Source organism: Petromyzon marinus, assembly GCF_048934315.1.
Source record: "Petromyzon marinus isolate PM22_M1 ecotype Great Lakes invasive population chromosome 84 unlocalized genomic scaffold, UKy_Petmar_22M1.pri1.0 chr84_unloc.3, whole genome shotgun sequence".
In the NCBI taxonomy this organism is placed as follows: Eukaryota; Metazoa; Chordata; class Hyperoartia; order Petromyzontiformes; family Petromyzontidae; genus Petromyzon; species Petromyzon marinus.
In genome coordinates this window covers 430,374-449,103 of record NW_027422640.1, presented here as the reverse complement: position 1 = coordinate 449,103, position 18,730 = coordinate 430,374, and the positions used below count along the sequence as shown (strand labels likewise).

Here is an 18,730-nt window from a genome sequence, read left to right as displayed (position 1 = left end):
GTTTTGCATATTCAAGTTGTCTACGATCCACCGTGGGCTTAACAAACTATATTATGTGAGCAGCTTAGATCCTTGAATGATCTGGACAAATGCCCATCAGTGAGATACTAAGGCAGGTGAGGCAGCATTGGCTGAGTCATGTAGCCCAAATGCCCAGTCACTGTGTACCCAAACAGCTTCTGTTTGTCCAGATATAAGGGGCTTATCGCTATAGGCAAGAGTTTGACTGCTGTGTAACAGAAGGATGGTGGAGCTGTTTGGGCTTGCCAACAGCTCGACCAGTGGTTTCAAGATCAGCGTCTCTGGAGGAGTTTTGTGAAGGATGTCCGCCTCCAGCAATAACGGAGGGCGGAGGAGTGATGCTCACAACAACGAGCGGAGTGCAGAATGAGTAAAATGCAGCAAGGTGGAACAGTAGGGAGCACAGGTGGTAGATCTGCCAGTCATCCCTGTCACTCAACCCATGACACCTTTATCTATCCTGTAACCTACTGCCCATGAGCCTTCGACAGTCCACATGACCTCAATGTGCACTTAGCCTGGCACAAACACTTTGTTGACGTCACCAATTTTGAGTGGCGAATGGCTTATATTGTTACTGTGTTTATGTACCCACCCCTTCATGTGCCGTACTGGCCTTCTTAGGTGCTCGCTAGCAGAACTAATCCCAATAATGTAAAAAACGATATGGGAGATTTTTCTCATTTGTATCTTGTATGTTTGTGTACATCGCCTATGTGTGTTTGTGGCGAGCCATGCTGCACAACAAACTCAGCCACAGTTATCAATAGCACGTGATATCTACACTGGTTTTGGGTCCTCTAGGTTGTGTCTGCATTAAATGAGTGCCTGGTACAATGGGTAATCAGTATAACCTATGAGACAAACGTGGCCAGGTGTGGTGCTGGCCATTTCTACCCCACTTTGCGTGCGGGTCTTCAAAGGAGCTCACTAACAGCACTTGACCCACCAGTCTGTGGAGCTACATGGGGGATGTTTGTGTTGAAGCTCGTGCTGTCGGCGTAGAAGACGCTCGACAGTTTATCCTCTGTAGGGAGCACGCGTCTGCTGTGTGTAGCGTGGAGCTGTACGATAGTGAAACGAATAGAGTTGTTGCGCCTTGGGCGTAAACATCAATGTACGTCCATTTGCCAGGTGTTATTTTTTTCATTTCCTGTGGAGATGTGTGCTGTATGAGAGAAAAAGCGACTGAGCCCACGCCCTCACCCCCTTCTCCCTATTGCATTATCTCCTCGTACTATTTGACTAATCATAAAATCATACGTATATAGTGACACCCCAGGGATAAATTAATATTGCTTGTCATAGCACATTCTTGTAGAAAGAACGCTGGTTAAGTCAGACCGGCCTGTATATGTACAGTTTAGATATTTAGTTTGCAGCAATGCAATACACACAGCTCAATACACAAAGAGTTAAATGTATAAATATCTCATACTAAAGAATGGATTACTTGGGTTTACAAACATGATGTACAAAACTCGTTATAGTCTCATGCTCTGCATGCTGTTGTAAATGCACGTGGTGCATACTCACTGACCAGATGCTTCGTTATTATTGATACTAATAAAAAATGTTAAATTAAGAATTTTTTTCATTAATTTCTCACGTTAAACAAATATAGGGAGGCGTTCATCCAGCGGTAGAGAGACAATGGCTGCTGATGATGATGATGTAACGTGCCGCTCATTTTCAAGGATTCCTAAGAGACAGTGCAAGTGGAGATTCAAAGGCATAGGAAGGTGGTTGCACAGACACCTGGACCACTGCTGTCCTGTATAAGTGATTTATTTAACATAATGAACATTATAGTAACATTGACGCTGCCTCATGTGTGTACTTTAAGTTTTGGCTTCCCCACACAAACACACTACCTCCACAAAAGGTCATGTTTACTCATTTCTGTGAAGCGTATTCAAGTTTAATTTATTACGTATAGCCCTGTGAGCCATGCGGCTCTTAAGTCGGGTGCAACCGCAACAAACAAAATATGAATCTACATTGCAGAAAACTATTAAACCACAACCAGACCAAAATAAAGCTACAAAAACAATGTAACAGCAGTAATCATAGGAACTGTGATTTTAAAATTAACAATAAACGATATACATAACATGTACGACAAAACCTGCAGCCATAGCTGGCAGCACGACACTCCCAGTGTATGATGTCTGAGTGAGTCAGCAGCAGCGTGAGTGTATGATGTGCGAGTCAACGTATGATGTGCGAGTCAGCGTATGATGATTGAGTCAGTATTAGGTTGAGTGAGTATATGATGTGTGAGTCAGCGCACAATGTGTTAGTCAGCGCATGATGAGTGAGTCAGTGTATGATGTGTGAGCAAGTCAGCGGCAGAGTGAGTGTATGATGTGCGAGTGAGCCAGCACACGATGAGTGAACCTATGTATGATGAGTGAATGGGTCAGTGGTTGTGCGAGTGTATGATGTGTGAGTGAGTAAGCGCATGATGAGCGAGTCAGTGCATGATGTGTGAGCGAGTCAGTGCATGATGTGTGAGTGAGTCAGTGCATGATGTGTGAGTGAGTCAGTGCATGGTGTGAGTGAGTCAGTGTATGATGTATGAGAAAGTCAGTGTCGGCTCCCTCTGCTCGCACTGTCGCCCCCCCCCCCCCCCCCCGGCTCCCCCGGCCCCGTCGGCCCCCTGGCTCAATCGGCTCCCTCTGTCGGCTCCCCCGGCCCCCTCACAAACGGCCCCGCCAGCCGCTGCTGGGAGCGCGGTATGTGACGTCATACCACTGCTAGACAACCTCAGAGCACCCTCTACCTATACATTGAGAGCATGGGATTGCCCACTACATAGGGACTACCCAAGATCAAACCTGGCTCCCACCCTCTAATCGTCACTCAACTAGAGGTGACGCTATCCCGATCATTGCACATTACAACGCAATTTGCCTTCTGCGTGGCATCACGATGGTCGAGGCAGAGCACGTGGTGTCACGCAGCTGCTTAATCTGCTAAAACTGTGTGGCGTTTTGAATTAGGTTCACATTTTACTTTTTTTTATCGTAGTGTTGTGTTGATGTGAATGTTCAAATACTTGCACTGAAGAGTGTTTTGAGATGCCTAAAGTGTTTTGATGCAATTTTATGTATTTATATATATATTCCAATAACAATTTTAAGCTTTCATTACAATTTAAATAAGTCAATGTATTCACAATCAAATACCTAAAGTCACAATTGTACCTAACCGAGACCTCTCAGATTTTAGTAGCAACATTTTATTTTTTTATAATTATTCTTCCCTGTACCTGGATAAAATTACACGACTATGCTTACAGGTGACACGTGGTTTGTTTTCATTTTCTTCAGGTGACTCGATGCATTTGTCGTGATGGCATCAAAAGATCCTGCATATGAGATCATTAAAACCAACAAAGTGAATCTGCAGAAATACCTCCAGGCGAAGTCTTCAGAAGTGCTTGACCATTCCTATCAAACAGGGATAGTCCTGGACAGTGAATACGCGTCTCTTAACAGCGAGAATGACCCCATTGTGCAAACACGGCCTCTGGTTAACCTGGTGCTCATAAAGGGAGAACAAGTCTGCATGATATTTCTTGAAGATGTGCTCGTGCGACTGAGATCCGAGATCCCTCTCTTGGATCAGTGGATCTCACAGCATGAGCACCAGCTCAACGTGATCGGTGTCGATCTGAGCAGAACTGCGGGTAAAGCCATCCCTGGAGCAGCTTCTCGTGAGTGATGCTAAACTTCACATAGCCATTCACATGTCTCTGGCAAGTTTAGGTGAAGGAATTGCTTTGAACTGAGATTGTCATTTAATATTAGCAAACTGCACCACCCTTGCATGACAACATTCCTTTCAGAAGGAGGACATTTCTATTCCATTCCATAGCAGGGAAACTACAATTTATCAGCAATTGGGAGGAAAGGATAGATGGATAATGAAAATATGTGTAAATATCAAAACCTTACATCCACACTGGACCCCAACATTCATTAATTCGTCATATCCTACACCTCCCTGTCCTTGGAAAAGACGTAAACATGGTGATTTTCTACCTCCTCTTCAGACAGACATGGTATTTAAGCTGTAATAATGTAATGACCTATGAAGCTTTCTTTCAAGTGTCAAGCCCAAGATGTTTGGCAATGGCAGCAAACCCATCTGCTGCCATGGTCTCCATGACTTGGTACAATCTGGATTCCACCAAGGCCATGTCATTGAAACTGTTCCCCTATGCAGGGCAAATTACCATTTCTGTTAAACTATGGATGCTGCTTCTAGTTCTTGACCTTTGGGCTGCTTTTGACACCACTCCATCCTCTTGAATCTTCATGGCGATGCAAGTGTTGTCTGACAAACTTATTTCCTGGTTCTGCTTCAACCCCTGGAATTGATTAATATTTTTCCATGCAAGCACTGTCTTCTGTTCAGAAGCCCTAATTCTGTGGTGTTCCACATGGCGCAGTCCTGTGCCATCTTTTCTTCTCAGTACAATCTCCTCGTTTTGAGAAAAAAATACGTTTTTATTATCGACTATCACTGCTATTTCTAATGACACCCAGCCTTATATTGCCATTGACTCATATAACGGAACCTACTTTCCTCTTACACCCTGACTTGAATTGGTTAAAACTTCCTCCAAATAAAATGTCAATATTTAAGCCCTCATCGTTTGTAAAAAGTCCACTCTAACTCATGACTCCAAGTATTTTATTATGGAGAGATTACGGAGAGATTAAAATAACACCATCAAAGTTATGAGCCATCGAGTTAGATGTTAACTTGAAAAGCTGTGATGAAAGATGTCGAGCAAATCTGTCATTAGGGAAATCTCCACTCTCCCCAATCTAGGGGATGCCACAGTGCTTGCTGATGATGCAGTAGCCAGGTTAGTTGAAGTTCAAGTGAACCTACGATGCATCACGTGGGATGCTACGAGTTCTGTGATTTATGTGGCTGTTATTGTGGAGGTGCAAGCACAATGGCGGAGCCAGGATTTTCAGGTAGGGGGGTAACTCCTCCAGCAATTTTTTTTTTATATAGGAGTTGTTATTACGTAAAGACTTGTCCCTTGCTTTTTATTCGACGCGTGTGCGGCGATGGCGCAGCCAACGATCGAGGGTCGAATTCGAACCGTGTGTGATCGGCATCGCGCTCGCTGAAGGTGTCCCTTCAGGGAAGTCGTGCACTGTATACGCAACTGCGTACACTTATGTGAATCACTTATAACTGCTTTGCCGTTACTTATTGCCAATTATGGACTCAGACTATTGTCCTATCATCTCATAGAGTCTCTGGCACATAGTAATATGCTACACAGTGGCGGTCGCAAAATGCTGATTTATCGATCGAAATTAAGGATTTCGATCGGATCAGGGGAGGCACGTGCCACCCCCCACAACTGGCTCCGCCAGTTAGCAAACACTGCATCTTCTCTACCTGCAGAGGACCGTGCCTGGTGTACTGCACTCCTCCACCACAGTGTAGCCCCCGTGCTACGTGATATAGGCCAGCTTGAGATGGGAGAGGAAACACAGCCCCAATACTAGTGAAATATAAAAAGTTAAATTCAACATCCTAAACAACAAAAATCAATAATTGTAGGACAAGGCAGGATTGAAATTAACACCCAAATTGATGGAATTCGTTTTTGATATTGCTGATGTACATCGTAATGCTAAATGTGGTACTATCTTTTCACAGGCAAAACAAACAAGACAAGTGTTTGGAACATTTTTGTCATGATAAAAAAAATATTTTACAAAGGTACAGTGTTTATAAAAATTGCATTTGTAGAATACGCATCGTGAAAACTTCCACGCAATAATTCGTGATGTACATGATGTTGCTGCATTATCCATAGTGAACGAATTCGCTACGCTTTTTTTAACTACATAGTTTATTTAATCATATTTTTCTGCTATAGCAATGTTTTTTAGTATAAATGAAACTAATTTGTTAAATCATTTCTGTTGAATTTAGATAACCCTGGTGAGGATTACAGAGAATTCTTGCTGAAGCTGACATCATTAACACGAGACTACGACGCACGACCTGGAGAACCTGCAGTGTTTTTGTCAGAGAGGATGCTGAAGCCAATTCTGGTTCCCTACTACCGCCATCAAGAAACCAAGGAGCACGAGTTACTAGCGAGAGGCAAACAGCACAAGGAGCCGATGGAGAGAGCACATAGAGAAGGGATGACTCACAAGAAGCTCTTTGATCCCATCAGTTCCATTGGAAAAAACACACCCTCGACTGGTTATTGTGGTGGGGACTCCAGGCAGCGGTAAAACCATGTTGAGCAAATTCATTGTGCACAGCCTTCTGTCAGGTGAGAGAGTGTTTGCACAATGCTTTGAGCACATCGTGCTCATCACGTTCAGGGAGATAAATGATGTTGGAGAGGTGTCACTCGCAGAGCTGTTTTCTGTGATGCACTCATGTTTGGGAAACAAAGCGGATGAGGTTTTCACAAACCAAGAGAGAACCATTTTTGTTATGGATGGGTTGGACGAGTTTGGAAAGCGCCTTCACTATGCCAATACTTGCACTGATCCACGTAAGACGGCAACAGTAGAAGCCATCATTGCTGCCCTAGTGAATGGAAATCTCTTGCCCAAGGCCTCGGTCTTGATAACGACCAGACCCATTGCCATGGAGCAGCTGAGTGAAGTGAATTTTGATCGAGCTGTTGAAATCACTGGGTTTTCCAACGACGATAAACTATCATTCTTAAACAAATTTTACCAAGACAGGAGTCTAGCAGAAACGGCACTCAAGCTCCTGCAGGAAAATGAAATGGTGAATACATTGTCCCAGAACCCTTCATTCTGCCATATAGCAGCCATTACACTGAAGGAACATTTACAAAAGTCTGATCATTCTGAGATTATCCTCAAATCAATGACTGACCTCTTCACGCAATACGTGTGTGGGCTCATAAAACACCATGGACGTGGCAGCCGCGGAACCAAGGAAGTCTCTTGCCAATATGGCTCTGAAGGGGGTTCAGCAAAACATCCAGATGTTCAGCCAAAAAGATCTAGAAGAGTGTGTTGTTAGTTCTTCTGAACTAGGAAGTACATTCATCAACAAAGTGTTCACATGTGAGGGCATTCAACAAGGGAGTTGTTATTCATTTTCACACTTGACAATGCAGGAATTTTTTGCAGCAATAGCCGTGCATCTGTCACATTCAACACGGCCAGTGAGTGACGTCATCAAGGCTATTAAGGACAGCAAAGATGGGAGGTTTGATGTGTTTCGGAGGTTTTTTTTGTGGACTAGCATCAAGCACTCCATGGAAGTTCTTTGAGGGTATCTTGGATCCTCCATCTGCTGATTCTCAAAAGGAAATAATCGAGTGGCTCAATCACAGCATGGAGACTCAGAATGTTGACAGACACAGGCTCATCAGTCTCCTGCACTGCTTGCACGAGCTGCATGACCGCAAGTCCCTGAGTGATGCCACTCGGTCCATGACTGAGATAGACCTGTCATTCACAAGGCTGTACCTGCCAGACTGCTCTGCCATCTGGATCCTGCTGCAGCGAGAAGAACCTGTGGAGACACTCAATCTGTCGGGCTGCGACATCGGCACCGAGGAAATGAAGAGGCTTCAGCCTGGACTGCACAGATGTAAAGAGCTACTGTAAGACTTGCACACCTCGCCTTCACTACTTCACAAATTGTGTGTGCATGTGTGTGTGTGTGTGATATCAACTTAGTTTCAATTGAGTACCAGGTGCGGTGTGTAAAGCATCGCTACTCGGGAGACAAAAGCAGCCGGGCGTGATACTGGCCACCCACTCCATCATATGCCATGCCGGCCTTCATAGGTGCTCCCTAACAGCACTTTCCCCAGCAGTCTGTTAAGGCTATACGGCAGATCTTTGTCTATAAGAATCCTCACTTAGTAACTGTGCACACAGTACAATGTAACTCCATTCTCACGTAAACACTCGGTCTTGCGTAGCCCAAGCATGAACACAAATTTTGACAAATTCCTCCCCTTGCCACTGCCATCATTGTCCTCACTCCCCACACGCCACGCTCACCCCTCCCCTCATACCTCCCCTTAAACCCCCCAATCTGCTCCTGCCTTCACTTTTTACATAATCCATTCCCCACCCTTGCCCATACCTTCACTCTTCAGCCGCATACCCACGCCCACTCATCCACTGAGGGATAAGGTTCAGTGAGTGAGTGAGTTCGTACCTGCTTGAGTTGGTGGGTGACTTGGTGGGTGGATCGATGAGTGAATATGTGGAGTTAAGTGAGGATGTTTGTGAGTTGGTGAATGAGTGAATTCGTGTGTGAGTGGGTTTGTGAATGAGTGAATTAGTGTGAGTGGGTGAGTAAATGTACAGTGAGTAGGTGGGTCCACAGTAAATTCTGCATTCACTGTACATTAAAGTACAAAAGGAAAAAAAGTTATGCATATGCATGGATGCTGTAAAGTTTTCCATCATCTTCAGCAACATTTAATTAGCGATGATAGCCCTCACACTATGTGCAGGAAGTGAGGTGACCGTAGGCCACACTGAGAAAATGTAGCCCTGATAGTGACTCTGCGGTGGAGAGTGAGGGTAACGGTTTGATCCACGTGTCCGATTCAAGCCCCTGGTTCACAGTGGATCATGGTCAGTGATTGTGCTCACCACTACAGAGACAGCTGATTGGTAATGGGTGTTAATCTTAGTTGTAACGTATTAAAGAGACAAAGATCCCCCAAGTAGCCCATATAAACTGGTGGGGAAAGTGAAGCCAGTGACAGGGAACAAGCACACACTATTACACTGCACTTTAGAGCACAAAGACAATCTCCCCGTAGAGCCTGCACACACTTTTGAGGCAAGTGCTGATCGCACTTCCCTGACCAGCACCGTCCTTGGCTGTCTTTTTCTCCCCATTGCTGATGTTTACACAACATACCAGGTACTCATTTAAGGCTGAGTCACCCTAGATTTTCTTTTATCACTCACCACTGATGCTGTTTACAGATATTAAACCCAGGTCACTTAGTTCGTAATGTAATGTGCCAACAACTTTCCCACCATTCCCCTAAACACAATCAAAGACACTCGTATATACACACAGACATGTACACACACAAACGTACACAGTGCATGCAGCCTTTGGTCACTCCACTGCTGGATAAGGCACTCCCACACCATGCAGGTCTTGGGGGTTATTTGACCATACATCACCAATCTTGTCAGTGTGGGTTGGTGTAGAGCATAGAGATGAATGTTGTTCCATTGCCATAACGCAGCTCCGCAGGCTACAACACCTGTTGTTATGCATGTTAGTCATGGGTAGAAGCACCATCCAGGCTCGTGCCTATTTAGATTTTCAGATGTATTAGATCTTACATGTACACTAATGTGCACACTCTCATATGAATATACACACACTCACTCACATGTACATATACACTAATATGCATATACACGAATACTTGCACGTTACTACACACTCACACACTTTTACACACCCCTGTTTGAGTCTGCAGTTTTAATGTGACAGTATTTTTTACATTAAAATGAATGCAAGCAATCTTCATATAATAAGGATTCACATTCGTAAGGCGCAATTCGTCCAGTGATCTGAGTGCGCCATGGACAAATTAGTTAATATACGCATGTATGTGCAGGCAGTCCCAGGTTTACGGAAATCCGAATTTACAGAAATGCTCCCTTGAATCGTGTAATAAAACTCAACGTGTGGAAATGTTAGCGGTAGTTACATAAGTACAACTAGTACAGCACGTTGAGGTTGCGGTCGTCTCCTGCGGAGCGAGGCTTAAGCCCCGCCTAAACCAAAACGCCTTCACCGAGCCCGAGCTTCACAGAATTAAGGTATTTTTTTTTATATCATTACGTAATTATTTTCCTTTTGTAGCATTACGTAATTGCTTGTTTTCTATGCTGAGAACTATATATTCCCATGTTTCTATTGCTGGTTTTAATTTCAAGTTTATTTCATGAGTTATTTACTTTAGTTCCTGTGTGTGTGTATGTAGGTGTGTAGACGAGGAGCGGTAGTGTCGTGATTAGCGCGACGCTGGGCTATGAACCCGGCATCCCGGGTTCGATTCCCGCTCACGGCCAACACCGGTGCCAATTATCTGAACCGGACCTAGGCCTCCCTCTAGGTCGACTCGGCCTCAAATGAGTACCTGGTGCGGTGTGTAAACATCATCACTGGGGAGACAAAGGCGGTCGGGCGTGGTGCTAGCCACCCACCCCCTCGTGTGCCGTTCTGGCCTTCATACAGTAGGTGCTCGCTAACAGCACTTGCCCCTACAGTCTGTTAAGGCTACACGGGGGATCTTTGTTTTTTTTTGTAGAGGAGGTCTTGCAAAACAAGACCCTTGTAAACACAAACACGTTTCAGATTATAAAGGTACAGTGCAGTATAAATGAATGGATGGTTGTGAGTAAAATATTTCTCTTCTTCTTTGGTTCTTTCGGTAAAGTCACGTAGAATGAGAATAAAATAATGAATTGATAAAATAAAATAACACAATAAAAATAACACAATAAAAAATATTGTGTTATTTTATTTTATCAATTTATTATTTTATTCTCATTCTACGTGACTTTACCGAAAGAACCAAAGAAGATGAATCATTGCAGTCACGAAAGCTTTAAATCGAAAAGTAAAATATTTGTGAATGCCACAAATATCATATGCTTCTGTGTTATACATGAAACAATGAGCAGCTTTGCTCATGAACGTGTGTGCTCTGGTCACGTGCACCGCCATTGTGAGTGTCCCTCACTCACCGCGTGTTTGACTCCGCGGTTCCCGTGGGCTCAGTGAGTCAGCGCTGTCCCTTCTCCCGTCCACCCGGGTTTAGGCTGAGTGAGAACGAGATCAGAGACAGCGGCCTCCGACTTTTAGCGGACGGGATGTTGGGGAGAGAAGGGAGTTTGGAGACGTTAGTGTGAGTAATGTCCTGATGCACACACACTAATATAAGCACACCTAAACAAATATACACACACATACAGACACAAAACACAAAGATACTCAGTATAACATAATAATGTTGTATTTTAACGTCTATTATAACTTTGTTTTTATGCACTCGTCAAATAAGTTATTAGCCACACTTATTACAGCACTTTTAACCACTATTAACAATACAATTACAATTATCACATTACCTACTATAACCAATGATATTGTTTCAAATTATATTATGGTAATACAGTAGATCGTCGATTATCCGGCAGTCAGAATTTCAAAAGCACCAGATAATCGCATCATTATTTAAAATGGCTTATTTTTGCATATTCTTAAATAAGATTATATTTTTAGGTGCTCTGTATATTTAGTGTTATTAAATAGTTTGCGAAAAAAAAATCGCTTAACTAAATATACAAAGACAAAATTAATATTCTGCTGTAAAAAGTTACTATTTACTGTACCGCACTCACCACTCCAATATCGGAGACTCTGCATGGGGTGATGTGCGTACTAAGATATTGTTCAACAACCTGTGTTTGACAACAACTTATGTTTGACAACTTGTGTTTGAGAACAACTTGTGTTTGACAACAACAACTTGTGTTTGACAACAACAACTTGTGTTTGACAATCGTCAGACTGATTCAGATCGGTGCTCTGGCGAATGCCGAATTGCACGCAATTTTCGGCGGATCGCGCTGTATATTTTCTGTTTCTGTGACTAGTTATTAGTCATGAAAAATGTATATAAGTGCAGTATTTTCATTGTTTAAGTTGTATGTAGTGTATAATGTACTGTATATATTATTTGACGTGGAAATGGGAGGATCTTCTGAGGAAATTAGGAATGAGAGGATATGGGAAGAGTTGTAGTGGAAATGCCGATATGCAGGCCATGTGCTAAGTTACCTTGTGCTCAGACCGTTGCCACTGGGGGTGTCCTTTCAATTACATTGTGATGAGATGATCAATTAAACGTTTTTAGATGTAACCGCTTATAGGATGATGCAATATCGAAAGTAAATCATGAGTATTTGATCTATATATACATACACAGAGATTCTACAGAGAGCCTTTAGCAGACTTTTCGGTCATAACCTGTTCGGGAACACCTAATTAAGGCCAGAACGGCACATGAGGGGTTGGGAGGCCAGCACCACACTCAGCCAACTGATGTTTACTTACTACACCAGGTAGTAATTTAAGGCTGAGTCGACCTAGGTGAGGTCCACGGCCGTTTTAGATATTCATCAATGAAGTTAGCCATGAGCGGCAATCGAACCAGGTTTGTGGCTCACTGTGCTAACCACTGCACCACTACTTCCCATGTGCATACAACACAAATATGCATGCACTATGATACACAAGTACCAACATGCGTAGATATGGACTAATGCAAATATACACATAGTAGACATTCACACACATCACGTTAAACCCAAAAACCTAAACAGCAGTTGCTATTTGCAAGCTCCTATTAAACTTGACATGAGGTGAATTTGTGCACAGCCTCCACAAACACGACCCTCAACCACTGTCCCATCAACCACCACCACCACCCCTCACCATCCCCCACTCTGTACCCAGACCTTCCACCCATCCCCTCTGCCCCGACTAGCCACCTCTTCTCTTCCTGCAGTCTGTATCAGTGTTCACTGACGGACAAGTCGGGTTCCTCTCTCAGTGTCATCCTCAAGGCCAACACAGGATTGAAGATTCTCGAGTAAGCTTTGCTGTTCGTTTCTCACATGTGCTCTGTTCACAAACTGTGCCGATTATTGGTGCAACGCGTCGTGAAGTAAACATTTAAATGTGAACACATTTTATCTTGCTGTCCTGCTTAATCAAGTCCACTTGCAAAATGTTTTACTGTAATCTTAACACATTTGTTTAATTTAACACATAGGCTAAAGCAATATTCATACTTTTTTATTTAAAGCTTTCGTGACTGCAGTAATTCATATTCTTAGTTCTTTCAGTAAAGTCACGTTGAAGGGAAACATAATAACATAATAATAAAATATATTTATTGTTTTATATATTGTATTATTTTATTGTTTCCCTTCAACGTGACTTTACCGAAAGAACTAAGCATATAATATTCATACTGTTAGCAGATACATTAATTAATTGTAAACATCTCCCTGTGTTCCTCGATGAAAATGTACTTGTGTGATCCTCTGCTGTAACTTTGTGTTTCTATAAACACAAACACTTTTCATATTAAAAGGTACAGTGCAGTATAATTGAATGGATGATCGTGAGTAAACTGATGTTTGTGAATGCCACCTATTATATATAAAATGTTTAACGCAGAAGCATGAAACAATGAGCATCTTTGCTCATGAACGTGTGTGCTCTGGTCACGTGCACCGCCATTGTGAGTGTCCCTCACTCACCGCGTGTTTGACTCCGCGGTTACCATGGGCTCATTAAGTCAGCGCTGCCCCTTCTCCCGTCCACCCGGGTTTAGGCTGAGTGGCAACAAGATCAGAGACAGCGGTCTCCGACTTTTGGCGGACGGGATGTTGGGGAGAGAAGGGAGTTTGGAGACGTTAGAGTGAGTAGTGTCCTGATGCACCCACACTTATATATAAGTACACCTAAACAAATATATACACACATATAGACACAAAACACAAAGATACTCAGTACAGCATAATAATGTTTTATTTTAACGTCTATTATAACTTGCTGTTTTTATGCACTCGTCAATTAAGTTATTAACCACACTTATTATAGCACTTTTAACCACTATTAAATAACAATACAATTACAATTGTCACATTACCTACTCTAACCAATGATATTGTTTCAAATTATGTTAATATTATGTTAATACAATATTATGTTAAGACAGGAGATCATCGATTATCTGGCAGCCGGTTTTTAAAAAAACACCAGATAATCACATTAAAAATGGATTTTTGCATATTCTTGAATAAGATTATATTTTTAGGTGTTCTGTATATATTTAGTGTCATTAAATAGTTTGCGATGTAAAAATCGCTTCAATAAATATACAAAGACAAAATGAATATCCTGCTGTAAAAAGTGACTATTTACTGTACCGCACTCACCACTCCAATATCGAAGACTCTGCATGGGGTGATGTGCATACTACACTCTTGTTAAACAACTTGTGTTTGACAACAACTTGTGTTTGACAATAACTTTTGTTTGTCAATCGTTGGACTGATTCAGCCTTCATACCGGTGCTCTGGTGAATGCCGAATTGCACTCAATTTTCGCCAGATCGCACTTTATATTTTCTGTTTCTATGATTGTAGTTGTTAGTCATGAAACATTTATATATGTGCATTATTTTAATTATTTAAGTTGTTGTATGTAGTGTTTAATGTACGGTATATATTATTTGACACGGAAATAAAGCATAGCTACTTGTTTTGTCACGCACATGGTGCCGATCGCCGGACTGGTACAGCCTTTGGAGCGGTTTTACCGGTTTCACCGGATGTTGGAAGCCAGATCGGCATGCTCTGGATATAATCAATGATCATCTGTATTTAACGGCATAGATTACAATTAAGAATTTTATATAATGAATCGCTGCAATCTTGACATAATTGCCCACCCACACGTTTACATTAATAACACCACAACCTAACTCTTATTAAAGCCATAAATCACCAATGGGTCTTATATGCCAGCCCTATACATTTGAACATTATTTTAACCTTACCCAATATACAGTTTAAACCAGCCTTTGCCTCGTGATGCGTAGCGTGGACATCTGTGAAAAAGAGCTTTTCAGCTTTTCGGATTCTCCATTCTTAATTAATATTCAGATTTAGATTTTGGCTCCTCTGCCTATATCTAGTGGCCTTTCATGGACAAACGCGATTTTTAATACAACATATTGCAGACGTCGCCAAATGCGGTGGGTTACATTCCTGTAAAATGCCATTTTGGACAAAGCCGCATTAAACAAATAATAGACAAATAGGGTTGCGTTCCTGGGTCCGAAATGATTACTCCCTCTGTTTAGCTGATTCTATGAGATTTCCACCCTTATTGTACTAAAAGATGTTGAGTTGCTCTCCATATCTTGTGTGTGTGTACACTTTTTATTTTCCAGTTTCACCTCACTCAGTGCCTCTTCTCTCCCTGTAGTCTGCAGTACTGCTCACTGACGGACAAATCGATCCCAGCTCTTCATGACATCATAATCACCAACAAAGCATTGAGGGAGCTCAGGTAAGTTAAGCTGCTCGTGTCTCATACGCGCTCTGACTGCTACAGACAAAACAACTTATATTCGTCAGTAACACTGTGGCGTTAGCAGAATAAAACATGGAAAAGGCAACGTTTTGTGCAAAGGACCTTGACAGCACGTTTGTGTGCTATCAACATGAGCCATTGCCAGAAGTGGGATTAGTAGTGGAGTGTACTCCAGTGCATTTAATATTCATTATCAGACCAAGGAGCATGACCAAACGACTGGGAATGTGCCTGATCTTAAATCTGCAAGATAAGCATGTTAAAGGCTGTATAGTGCTTAGATGGGTGACCACCGCACATAACCACAGGCGTTATAGGCAGCAGAGCTAAGTTGTGGGCAACAGACTGCAGTGTGCAGCACAATCCACCGTTGGACAGTACTACGATCCTAGATCTGCAGTCCTTGCCATCACAGACCTGCAATGACCTGCATGGTGAAGTATTGTAAAGCAGCGCTCATGGCATGGGGAGACCTTCATCCAGAATGGTTGTTGTGGGGGCTGCATGGGTCTCGAACTGTGAGGAGCTGCCTGAGACTCCGTGTGAACCCATGTTAGCGTGAACCTCTCTCTGTTGCAGGGTGGATGTCAATGACTTCAGTGAGGAGGGGAAGAAGGAGCTGAGGAGCAAATGGATTCACAGAGGAGGCCTGCATTTGTAGATTTAAGCGGAGAAGCGACGCTGGCCCTGCAACAGACGAAGCTGCCCCACGTGCAACTCGCACAGCAGCCCGGCGCATTTCACCTCAACAGCTCCGATTACCGGCACTGACTCTGAGCCTGACTGAGACGACAATGAGCGGGGAGCTTTCTCTCTCTGTGAACCCCACACGAAGCCAAGGGTGAACGCGGCTCCGATATTCTGATGAGCGTGGTGATTCCGATGATGTGTAACTGTATTTATGAATGTTGTGTAGGGAATCGATGTTGGGGCTCGTGGGGGAGGGGTGGCAGGGGGAATGCGGAGGGTTGCGAGGCAGGGGGTTATTTTCAATGGTCTGGCAGCTCACCTGTTATGTCACGTAGCTACAAACATTTTCATAAATGTTGCATTTGTCACAATGCCATACACACCATACAAATCGTACACCTAATATGTTTTGCTCATAACTTGCCCATTGCTTTCATCTTCATTCTTGTGTCAACTCACGTTAAATATCTTCTTTGTTATTGTGTGAACTCACGTTCAAATACACCATTTTTTTTTAAATATCACCTTCCTATTATTACATTACTTATTTTCACTTACAGCGTTTGTGACTGCAGGATTTCATATTATTTGCCGCCCGGGTAAAACTGCATGGCCGGGAGTCGGAGCCATTCCCTCTACACCTTCGGGTGCGACAGGCATGTCCTCTGGCTCCCACATTAATTTACATCTATTTTTACCACGTACTTCCTGAAGCCTTCTATCTGCTACAGCTACAATGGGAGGCTGAGGAATGCCCAGGTGTGGTCAAGGGATGGCTCCCTATTGCCGATGATCTGGTAATTGCTGCTTACTCAGAGGAGGAGTTGAAGGCGCTGCTGCTGAACCTTCAGCTTTCCGCTAAGAGGTGGGGCCTTACCATCAGCCCCACCAAAACTAAGCACCTGCCTAGGTATTTTGTACCATCGGACACTCCCAATTGGTGATAGGGCAGTTGTGGAGAGAGTGGAGAGTTTCCCATACCTGGGCAGTGTATTCATGATTGGCTCCGGTTAACCAGCACAAGTCTCACTCCGAATCATTCGTGCAGCATTATCTTTTCATCGGTTGCATAATGCTGTGTGGAAGCTACCTGGTCTGTCGCTCTGAACGAATTCTGAGGTCTTCTCGGCCACATACATTTGCCCAATTTTCTATGCTTTCGAAACGTAGAGAAGAGATGGTACAGGAAGATGTGGAGCTGAGTGGACTTGCCGATGACTGGTACCAGCGGTGTCAAGATCAGCCTCTGTGGAAGAGGCTCTTGAATGATGCTACTGGGCAGTTGGAGGCAGTCGCCCTCCAATAATAACGGAGAGGGGGAGGAGCGACGCTCACAACAACGAGCAGAGCGCCGGGTGAATAAAGCAGAATAAGTTGGCACAGTAGGGGGCACAGGTGGTGCTTCGGCCACTCATCTCAGTCAGTCGACCCGTGGCACCTGGGTCTGCCCCGTGACCTCCTGCCCAGCAGGCTTTCGCCACTTCACGTGACCTTAACATGCACATAGCCTGGCACAAGCGTCGTGGTGACATCACCGTCACGTAGTGGCGAATGGCGGTTGTTGTTGTGTGAATGAATGTGTGACTAAATCACTTTGTGTGAGTTAATGTGTGTGTGAGTGTGAATGTGTGAGTGTGAATGTGTGGGTGAGTGTGTGAGTGGGTGAATGTGTGTCTGTGGGTGAGTGAGTGTGTGATTGAGTGAGTGAGTGTGTGATTGAGTGAGTGTGTGAATTTGTGAGTGTATGTGGGCGAGTGAGTGTGTGAGTGACTGAGTGTGTAAGTGAGTATGTGAGTGAGTGTGTGGGCGAGTGAGCGTGTGAGTGAGTGAGTATGTGAGTGAGTGAGTGTGTATAGCCTGTGGGGAGCCTTTGTGTCTGCGTATGAATATATACACACTTAGAGTTAGACTCACGTAGACTCTGCAAAGACAAAGATCTCCCGTATAGCCTGTAAAAGACTGTAGGGGCAAGTGCTGCTAGCGAGCAGTGCCTATGAGGGCCGCCACTGTGGCACACGAGGGGGTGGGTGCCCAGCACCAACACGCCCGGCCGCCATTGTCTCCCCAGTGGCGATGTTCACTACACAGTGCACCAGGTTCTCATTTGAGGCTGAGGCGACCTCGGGTTAGCCCAAAACCACTTTAGTTCCTCGGTACTGGTGTTGCCAAGTTCATCGCGCAATACGCGAAACACTATACAATTACCGGATAATACGCATACCCACACAGGCTTGTGCATGTGTGGGTGGGTTATTTATACAGCAGTATGCAGCATGGCAGTCAGTCGGCACCTTCCGCAATGCACGTTTGTTATTCATGAGGGTGCACATCCTGATGTATTAATTGGATGATCACCCGAAGCCACCGTGTGAGCTGAGAGTTTTTCGATCTTACCGGGTACTCGATAGAGCTGAGAAATGCACTGCGGTCAATACTCAGAGTCATCATTTAGAGGTAGAGACCCAGAGATGAAGAGAATCCTTAGCAGCCCGTACATATTAATGGATAGCAGTGATGGTCCCAGCTGCTGACTTGTACACCAGGGGTGAAGAATTGAGACAAGGCTGTGGTCCCAAGATAATTTCACTCCTTCCATTTGTTTTGTATTGAGTGGCATCCTGACGGGCACGACACGGTTCAGACGCGGCCACCAGCTCAAAAAACACGTACAGAACAAACCCTGCGCAGAGAAGCATGCAGAGACGCGTGCTCGAAATCACACCAAGACAGAGGAACGTGCAGATGAGAGAACATACACAGAGGTAAGATCCCTCCTCATGTTGACCATTATGAGAAGGAAAGA

At 43.8% G+C, this 18,730-nt stretch overlaps 1 protein-coding gene and 1 long non-coding RNA gene across 4 annotated transcripts; both read left to right on the top strand.

The window, feature by feature from the left end:
* Window positions 1-3,306: 3,306 nt before the first annotated feature.
* Window positions 3,307-9,845, top strand: LOC142908425 (uncharacterized). The gene is made up of 3 exons (XR_012931751.1): window positions 3,307-3,742; window positions 5,719-5,781; window positions 5,998-9,845. It is a non-coding gene; the product is annotated as an uncharacterized LOC142908425 (long non-coding RNA).
* Window positions 9,846-10,653: 808 nt separating this feature from the next.
* Window positions 10,654-16,484, top strand: LOC142908423 (ribonuclease inhibitor-like). 3 transcript variants are annotated; one of them, XM_076059121.1, is made up of 5 exons: window positions 10,654-10,969; window positions 12,635-12,718; window positions 13,469-13,555; window positions 15,130-15,213; window positions 15,795-16,484. In XM_076059121.1, exons 1-5 carry the CDS (start codon window positions 10,935-10,937, stop codon window positions 15,829-15,831), a joined length of 327 nt encoding a protein of 108 aa, XP_075915236.1. In that variant the 5' UTR covers window positions 10,654-10,934; the 3' UTR covers window positions 15,832-16,484. The 3 variants fall into 3 exon arrangements, 2 of the variants coding, with proteins under 2 accessions (XP_075915236.1, XP_075915235.1); XR_012931749.1 differs by having other exon boundaries at window positions 10,658-10,969; window positions 12,583-12,718; window positions 15,817-16,484; XM_076059120.1 differs by having other exon boundaries at window positions 10,670-10,969; window positions 15,817-16,484.
* The last annotated feature ends 2,246 nt before the right edge of the window (window positions 16,485-18,730 follow it).